General features: G+C 41.7%; 2 protein-coding genes across 2 annotated transcripts in view; one reads left to right on the forward strand and one right to left on the reverse strand.

Annotated features, from left to right (window-relative positions):
* The window catches only part of pmvk (phosphomevalonate kinase), a 7,843-nt gene extending 7,548 nt beyond the window's left edge, over nt 1–295 (reverse strand). The window contains exon 1 of the mRNA XM_079227523.1: nt 18–295. Within this exon, the coding sequence (XP_079083649.1) occupies nt 18–112 (95 nt within the window). The 5' untranslated portion in view covers nt 113–295. The remainder of the gene's footprint in view (nt 1–17) is intronic.
* Nucleotides 296–619: 324 nt separating this feature from the next.
* On the forward strand, nt 620–9,767 carry decr1 (2,4-dienoyl CoA reductase 1, mitochondrial). Its single transcript, XM_079227517.1, has 10 exons — nt 620–752; nt 2,241–2,449; nt 4,302–4,359; nt 4,657–4,743; nt 4,825–4,972; nt 6,634–6,733; nt 6,836–6,908; nt 8,907–9,053; nt 9,236–9,298; nt 9,483–9,767. The coding sequence occupies exons 1-10, from the start codon at nt 687–689 to the stop codon at nt 9,540–9,542; spliced, it is 1,011 nt and encodes a 336-aa protein (XP_079083643.1). The 5' UTR covers nt 620–686; the 3' UTR covers nt 9,543–9,767.
* The last annotated feature ends 377 nt before the right edge of the window (nt 9,768–10,144 follow it).

Raw genomic sequence — 10,144 nt, forward strand, 5'->3', positions numbered from 1 at the left:
TAATCATAATCAGGTACCGGTTCTGGATCAGGTCCGTCACGTAATCTTTTCCGGACTTCCGTTTCCCGCTGAAGACCAGAACCAGCTTGGGTCCAGAGACCGGATCCTCCATCGCTGATCACTTATCGATATCCGCTGCTGACCTGCGGACCACACGGACCCGGGACCGGAACTGTCCCAAATAAAACTCCTGCGCGCCCGCTCTCTAGAGGTCGATCAGGTCCGTCATCGATTCGCAGCTGATCGGATTCGATCACATGACACGTGACGGTGTTTGTGGAGAAAGTCAGAAAAGAACAGGAGTGCTTTTCTGACGTGACGTCATGCTAGACACTTTACGGTAACACGTGATCCTCGTCCCATTGTGGACTGAACCATGTCCGCCCACGGGGAGGGGGTGGTCACTATTCAGGAATTATTAGTTTAACAGAATATATATACCTTAAAAATATACATTATATATATATATATATATATATATATATATATATACATTTAATAGATGATGAATGCAATATATACATTAAATATGTGATACATTAACATATAATAGTGATATATTAGTCATTAAGTTGATTTGGTTCTTGTATATTCCCGGTGAATGTTCCTATGGTTTAGGTTTCTGTGCTCCATGAACCCCTCGTGTTGGTCTCATCCGGTTCAAAGGTCACCAGCGACTGAACAACATGGCGGCCTCGATGTTTTGGAGGAGAGCTGAACTTCTCCGGTCCGCGAGGACTTCCGCTCGCCCGGTGAGAACCTTTAACGTGTTATGACCGGACCGTGTTGCAGACATGAGCTGTGACGTCAGAGAGAAGCCGCAAAAACAACAACATAAACAATGAAATAAACTCAATAATGACAATAATCCTAGATAATAATAGAGATGACATCATCGGATATGTACTGAGCGCAGTTTAAAAGAAACGCTTCATAAAGGAACGTTTCTGGACTTTCACCTTTCACCCACTTCCGCAAGCTGCAGGGCGGAAACGAGGCTCCTCACTGAGAGAAATGACCGGAAGTATATCAGAGTCCTCCACAATAAGAGCTGTCCTCTAAACGTGAAGAAAAGGCGTCCTTTCCTAGCTCCTTTAGCAAAGGAAACGCTGGACCTTCCTTTAGGTCAGTGGTTCTCAAACTGTTTCTGTCACAGTGGACAGGTGGACAGGTACACAGGTGGACATTTAGACAGGTAGACAGGTGGACATTTAGACATTTAGACAGGTGGACATTTAGACAGGTGGACATTTAGACAGGTGGACATTTAGACAGGTGGACATTTAGACAGGTGGACAGGTAGACAAGTGGACATTTAGACAGGTAGACAGGTGGACAGGTAGACATTTAGACAGGTGGACAGGTGGACATTTAGACAGGTCGACATTTAGACAGATGGACAGACGGACATTTAAACCGGTGGACAGGTGGACATTTAGACAGGTAGACAGGTGGACAGGTAGACAAGTGGACATTTAGACAGGTAGACAGGTGGACAGGTAGACATTTAGACAGGTGGACAGGTGGACATTTAGACAGGTGGACAGGTAGACATTTAGACAGGTGGACAGGTGGACATTTAGACAGGTCGACATTTAGACAGATGGACAGACGGACATTTAAACCGGTGGACAGGTGGACATTTAGACAGGTAGACAGGTGGACATTTAGACAGGTGGACATTCAGACAAGTGGACATTTAGACAGGTAGACAGGTGGACAGGTAGACAGGTGGACAGGTGGACATTTAGACAGGTAGACAGGTAGACAGGTGGACATTTAGACAGGTGGACATTTAGACAGGTAGACAGGTGAACATTTAGACAGGTAGACAGGTGAACATTTAGACAGGTAGACAGGTGAACATTTAGACAGGTGGACAGGTGGACATTTAGACAGGTGGACAGGTGGACATTTAGACAGGTAGACAGGTGGATATTTAGACAGGTGGACATTTAGACAGGTAGACAGGTGGACAGGTGGACATTTAGACAGGTAGACAGGTGGACAGGTGGACATTTAGACAGGTAGACAGGTGGACAGGTAAATCCAGTCCTTGTGTTGGTTGCAGGATGAAAGTCTGTGAATACTTTTGTTCTTTTGACTTCTGATTGGTACTCCTTAAATAAATTAAAAATATCAACAAAATGTCCTCATAAAAATGGATTAATATTCATAATATTATATTAGAGGACCAGGTGAGTCCAGGTCTCTCATGATGAACTCTGTTCTGGTTTCAGTCATGGATCCACAGCTCGGCCGCTCTTCAGCAGTCCGACGCTCCTCCTCTTCCTCAGGCGGCGTTCTTCCCGCCGCATGAAGGCGCCATGCTGCCGATGGGAAGCTTCACCAACCGGGTGGCGTTCATCACGGGGGGCGGGACGGGGCTGGGCCGGGCGATGACCAGCACCCTGTCCCTGCTAGGGGCGCAGTGCGTCATCGCCAGCAGGTCAGAGGCCACCGCTAGCGCTGTTATGCTAATGTTGGTTAACGCTAATGTTGGTTAACACTAATGTTAGTTGACACTAATGTTAGTTAATACTAATATTAGTTAACACTAATGTTAGTTGACACTAATGTTAGTTAATGTTAATTAACACTAATGTTAGTTAACACTAATGTTAGTTAACGTTAATTAACACTAATGTTAGTTAACACTAATGTTAGTTAACGTTAAAGTTAGTTAACGTTAATGTTAATTAATGCTAATGTTAGTTAACGTTAATGTTAGTTAACACTAATATTAGTTAACGTTAATGTTAGTTAACACTAATATTAGTTGACGCTAATGTTAGTTAACGTTAATGTTATTTAACACTAATGTTAGTTAACGTTAATGTTAGTTAACACTAATGTTAGTTAACACTAATGTTAGTTAACGTTAATGTTATTTAACACTAATGTTAGTTAACGTTAATGTTAGTTAACACTAATATTAGTTGACGCTAATGTTAGTTAACGTTAATGTTAGTTAACACTAATGTTAGTTAACACTAATGTTAGTTAACGTTAATGTTATTTAACACTAATGTTAGTTAACGTTAATGTTAGTTAATGTTAATTAACACTAATGTTAGTTAACGTTAATGTTAGTTAACACTAATGTTAGTTAACACTAATGTTAGTTAACGTTAGTGTTAATTAACACTAATGTTAGTTAACACTAATGTTAGTTAACGTTAATGTTAGTTAACACTAATATTATTTAACACTAATGTTAGTTAACGTTAATGTTAGTTAACACTAATATTAGTTGACGCTAATGTTAGTTAACGTTAATGTTAGTTAACACTAATGTTAGTTAACACTAATGTTAGTTAACGTTAATGTTATTTAACACTAATGTTAGTTAACGTTAATGTTAGTTAATGTTAATTAACACTAATGTTAGTTAACGTTTATGTTAGTTAACACTAATGTTAGTTAACACTAATGTTAGTTAACACTAATGTTAGTTAACGTTAGTGTTAATTAACACTAATGTTAGTTCACACTAATGTTAGTTAACGTTAATGTTAGTTAACACTAATATTATTTAACACTAATGTTAGTTAACGTTAGTGTTAATTAACACTAATGTTAGTTAACACTAATGTTAGTTAACACTAATGTTAGTTAACGTTAGTGTTAATTAACACTAATATTATTTAACACTAATGTTAGTTAACACTAATGTTAGTTAACACTAATGTTAGTTAACGTTAGTGTTAATTAACACTAATGTTAGTTAACACTAATGTTAGTTAACACTAATGTTAGTTAACACTAATATTATTTAACACTAATGTTAGTTAACACTAATGTTAGTTAACGTTAGTGTTAATTAACACTAATGTTAGTTAACACTAATGTTAGTTAACGTTAATATCTTCTTTTTTTAAATATCTGAAATCTTTCATATATGTCACATTGGGCATTAATCGTAAAAAATAATGTATTAATAATGTAATTAATTAACATGATTTTTTTGTTTACATTTGTTTTAATATGCTTTGAATTTAACAGTAAAACAATAATAATAATACATTAACTAAATATCATTGAATCAGCCAAATTAACTCAGCAGATCATAATATTTTTCGTATTGTGCATATGTGTCACATCAGGTTTTCATGAAATCTTTAGGTTAATTTCCCAATGTGTCACATGACCGGTCACATGACCACCATGATGTTCAGGAGGTAAAGTTAAGATGAAGGATGAAGACGAATGAGGAACTTCCAGAAAATGTATAGGACGCGTGTCCCTTATGGGTTAAACTGTTTAAAGATTTAAATCCTCACTTTGTGTTTATCGTCCAGGAAGTTGGACGTCCTGCAGAAAACAGCCGAGGAGATCAGCAGCCAGACTGGGAACAAGGTAACCAACCAGAACCAGACCCAGAACCAGACCCAGACCCACCAGTCAGTCCAGGTTCAGTCTGCAGCTCCTCTTGTCAAGCCTTTAGCAGTTATTGATCTCATGAACAGGAACCACCTGGATCCATATGGAGAAGAGTGGGATTGATAGAGGGGACACGGGTGTGAACTGATCTGGTCTGATCTGAACTAGTGTGAACTGGTCTGATCTGGTCTGAACTAGTGTGAACTGGTCTGATCTGGTCTGAACTAGTGTGAACTGGTCTGATCTGGTCTGCCCCCCCCCCCCTTAACCCAGGTCCATGCGGTCCAGTGTGATGTCAGAGACCCTGCGGCCGTCTCTCGTTGTGTCGACCAGGTCGAGTCTCTGACGGGACTTCCTGATGTAAGAACACACACACACACACGTTTGTTTTTCTGTCGTCGTGAGGACCCCACTGACCCTACCCCCTCGTGATTGGTCCAGGTGATCATCAACAATGCAGCAGGAAACTTTGTCTGTCCATCAGAACATCTGTCTCCAAACGCCTGGAAGAGCATTACCGACATCGTCCTGAACGGGACCGCCTTCGTTACTCTGGAGCTGGGCAAGAGACTGATCCAGAATCAGAAAGGTTAGAGACTGATCCAGAATCAGAAAGGTTAGAGACTGATCCAGAGTCAGAGAGGTTAGAGACTGATCCAGAATCAGAGAGGTTAGAGACTGATCCAGAGTCAGAGAGGTTAGAGACTGATCCAGAGACAGAGCGGTTAGAGCAGAGGTGGGCAAACTACGGCCCGCGGGCCGGATCCGGCCCGCCGAGTATTATAATTATTATAACATTAAAAAATTTTTTTTTAAAAAGTTGTAGTAAAGACCGCTGTAGCGCTTCTCCGTTCCCAAGTTCAGTTTCCCGAAGCACGATGACCACAACAGACCAGCGTTGATGTTTCTTCATGATTATTTACTGCACAGCCTCTTTCAGGCTTCTGGTGTGTTCTGCTGCAGCAGAAAGACCGCTGTAAGGCCTTCTGCTGCGCACACGGCTCTGCTGCAGAACACGGCTCTGCTACACACACCAAAAGCCTAAAAGAGGCTGTGCAATAATAGTCATGAAGAAACATCAGCGCTGGTCTGTTGTGGTCATCGTGCTTTGGGAAAATCAAGTCGGGAGCAGAGAGGCGTTCCAGCAGTCTGTAGCGCCGTGCGGACCGCTGCCTGCCGAGTTCTGCTGGACGAGAGCGACACACAACACTTGCTGTGCTGCTGGTCCATTCCACCCCTCCCCCACTGATCCCACAGACAAGGCCACACTTTTTATTTTTTTATTACCGTAATATACCGCAAACCACTGAAAAGCTCCACTTCTTAGCGGTCAGAATCCTTTTTAATTATGTCGTAAAGCGTTAACTTTAGAAGAATTACGGTAATATGAATCACTTTCTGTCGCCGGAGACAGGGTTTGTACTACAACAGGTTTAGAGTTGTAAATGAACTGAGAGCTGCATGCAGAGTATGTTTCCTCAGTATAACTAACATAACTAACCACATTCCACCCTGCGCTCATGTCACGTGACATAGAGGGTTCTGTCTGTCAGCCAACAGTCAACGACAGAACGGGCGGCTACTGCTAAGAGGTTGGCAGCCAATTTAAAGAGTCAGCAAAATATTTTTCTCCGCCAAACTGCTACACAAGAATCAAGCACCAAGGCAAGTTTTTTGCTAGCATTCAAATGAGCAAAAGCTAGCAAGCCTTTCTCTGAAGGAGAGTTTTTGAAAGAATGTATGGTAGAAACAGCAGGTCTCTTATGTCCAGAGAGCAAAAACTAATTTGAAAAATGTAGTTTATCACGCAGAACAGTGACTCGGCGTGTAGAACAAATGGATGAAGATTTAACCAGCGAGTTGAACAAAAAAGCTGAGTCATGTACGTTATATTCTCACACCGCCCAGCACCCCCTGTGGCGGACCACAGGCTCCCCACCTTCCCTTTGGCTCCAATAATCAGTTTTACCAGATACTCATACTCTCATGTGGTCTGCATTTGGGTCCTAAACATTGTTCTCCCGTGACAGGTTCACACAAACACTCTCCATCCATCTGATACTGGCCCGGCCCGTCTGTCAATTTTTTTATTCGATGTGGCCCCTGAGCCAAAAAGTTTGCCCACCCCTGGGTTAGAGTCTGATCCAGAGTCAGATTAGCATCTTCATTTCGCTAAAGTCAAACCCAACCCTCCAGGATGAAACCTGTCGTTCCCTCCATCTTCTCATTGTTATTATTGATTGATGTCAGGTGCGTCCTTCCTCGCCATCACGACCATCTACGCCGAGTCGGGTTCTGGCTTCGTGGTGCCGAGTGCCTCGGCGAAGGCCGGAGTCGAGGCACTCTACAAGTCAGTGTGACCTTTAACCTTTCAGCTGCATAACGTCTTCATGACGCCGGTTATTCCTGATGTGTGTGTGTGTGTGTGTGTGTGTGTGTGTGTGTGTGTCAGGTCTCTGGCGTCAGAGTGGGGGCGCTATGGCCACAGGTTTAACATCATCCAGCCTGGACCAATCAGAACTAAGGTACCACCCACCTGCTGACAACAATAGACTCACACAGACAACAATAGACTTATAAAAACAACAATAGACTCACACAGACAACAATAGACTCACACAGACAACAATAGACTCACACAGACAACAATAGACTTATAAAGACAACAATAGACTCACACAGACAACAATAGACTCACACAGACAACAATAGACTCACACAGACAACAATAGACTTATAAAGACAACAATAGACTCACACAGACAACAATAGACTCACACAGACAACAATAGACTCACACAGACAACAATAGACTTATAAAGACAACAATAGACTCACACAGACAACAATAGACTCACACAGACAACAATAGACTCACACAGACAACAATAGACTCACACAGACAACAATAGACTTACAAAGACAACAATAGACTCACACAGACAACAATAGACTCACACAGACAACAATAGACTCACACAGACAACAATAGACTTATAAAGACAACAATAGACTCACACAGACAACAATAGACTCACACAGACAACAATAGACTTATAAAAACAACAATAGACTCACACAGACAACAATAGACTCACACAGACAACAATAGACTTATAAAGACAACAATAGACTCACACAGACAACAATAGACTCACACAGACAACAATAGACTCACACAGACAACAATAGACTTATAAAGACAACAATAGACTCACACAGACAACAATAGACTCACACAGACAACAATAGACTCACACAGACAACAATAGACTTATAAAGACAACAATAGACTCACACAGACAACAATAGACTCACACAGACAACAATAGACTCACACAGACAACAATAGACTCACACAGACAACAATAGACTCACACAGACAACAATAGACTCACACAGACAACAATAGACTTATAAAGACAACAATAGACTCACACAGACAACAATAGACTCACACAGACAACAATAGACTCACACAGACAACAATAGACTTATAAAGACAACAATAGACTCACACAGACAACAATAGACTCACACAGACAACAATAGACTTATAAAAACAACAATAGACTCACACAGACAACAATAGACTCACACAGACAACAATAGACTTATAAAGACAACAATAGACTCACACAGACAACAATAGACTCACACAGACAACAATAGACTCACACAGACAACAATAGACTTATAAAGACAACAATAGACTCACACAGACAACAATAGACTCACACAGACAACAATAGACTCACACAGACAACAATAGACTTATAAAGACAACAATAGACTCACACAGACAACAATAGACTCACACAGACAACAATAGACTCACACAGACAACAATAGACTCACACAGACAACAATAGACTTATAAAGACAACAATAGACTCACACAGACAACAATAGACTCACACAGACAACAATAGACTCACACAGACAACAATAGACTCACACAGACAACAATAGACTTATAAAGACAACAATAGACTCACACAGACAACAATAGACTCACACAGACAACAATAGACTTATAAAGACAACAATAGACTCACACAGACAACAATAGACTCACACAGACAACAATAGACTCACACAGACAACAATAGACTTATAAAGACAACAATAGACTCACACAGACAACAATAGACTCACACAGACAACAATAGACTCACACAGACAACAATAGACTCATAAAGACAACAATAGACTCACACAGACAACAATAGACTCACACAGACAACAATAGACTCACACAGACAACAATAGACTCACACAGACAACAATAGACTTATAAAGACAACAATAGACTCACACAGACAACAATAGACTCACACAGACAACAATAGACTCACACAGACAACAATAGACTCACACAGACAACAATAGACTCACACAGACAACAATAGACTCACACAGACAACAATAGACTTATAAAGACAACAGTAGACTCACACAGACAACAATAGACTCACAAAGACGCCACTTGTTGTTGTTGTTGTTGTTGTTGTTGTGTTCAGGGGGCTTTCAGCCGGCTGGACCCGACTGGAGACTTTGAGAAGAAGATGATCGGTCGGATCCCAACAGGTCGACTTGGAACACCAACAGAGATCGCCAACCTGGCAGCGTACATGAGCAGCAGCTACGCTACCTGGATGTCTGGAGCTGTGAGTGGCTGACCTCAGGGTTTAGGCTGACCTCAGGTCAGGGTTTAGGCTGACCTCAGGGTTTAGGCTGACCTCAGGGTTTAGGCTGACCTCAGGGTTTAGGCTGACCTCAGGGTTTAGGCTGACCTCAGGTCAGGGTTTAGGCTGACCTCAGGTCAGGGTTTAACTATGTGTGTTTTCAGGTGGTACGGTTCGATGGAGGAGAATACGTGTCGATGGCCGGAGAGTTTAACGAGCTGCGCAGAGTGAGTGTCACACTGAAATGTTTCCCTCAGAAACATTGATTATTACCTTCAGAAGTAACTGACGGTGAATGAATTAACATGATAATAACAACAATACTAATTGATAACCACTCTTTATCTTTGTATTGTTTAAATCTAAGAACACATGAAGAATGTTTACTGATGACATGTGTTTGTGTCTCAGCTGACTCCAGATCAGTGGAAGATGATTGGGATGATGACCAGAAGCGCTAAAGGGTCCTAGAACCACTCCAGCCTCCTCATTGGACCACAGCAACCAATCAGATCTCAGTGTTCTGGTGGACACGCCCACCTGCTAATCAATATGAGACGTTTGCTGAGAGTTGTGATTATTGACACTCCATTAACAGAAAACCAGTCATGTGACTAACTGCACATGCTCAGTGTAAACACACACACACACACACACACACTTGTCTCTGGCAGTTTGATAATAAAACACTATAGTTTAACCATCAACTGTTTCTGTTGTTTAAAGATGATTCAGTTTATTTCTTTAGCCCAGAATCACAAACTCTCCTCAGAGCTTTACAGTCAGTACAGACTTCCTGTCCCAGGACCTCACATCGGATCAGGAGAGCCTGCAGGAGAACCTGCAGGAGAGCAACAGAGGAGGATCCCTCTCCCCGGATGGACAGAAGCAAAGGAGGCAGGAGACAGGAGGCAGGATGTAGGAGACAGGAGGGAGGAGACAGGAGGCAGGAAAAAGGTGGTAGGAGGCAGGAGGTATGAGGTAGGAGACAGGAGGGAGGAGGAAGGAGGCAGGATGATGATGATGATGAGGCTTCAGGTCAAACGCAGTAGAGTACAGTAGTGTCCCGATGA

Source organism: Taurulus bubalis (genome assembly GCF_910589615.1).
Source record: "Taurulus bubalis genome assembly, chromosome: 12".
NCBI lineage: Eukaryota > Metazoa > Chordata > Actinopteri > Perciformes > Cottidae > Taurulus > Taurulus bubalis.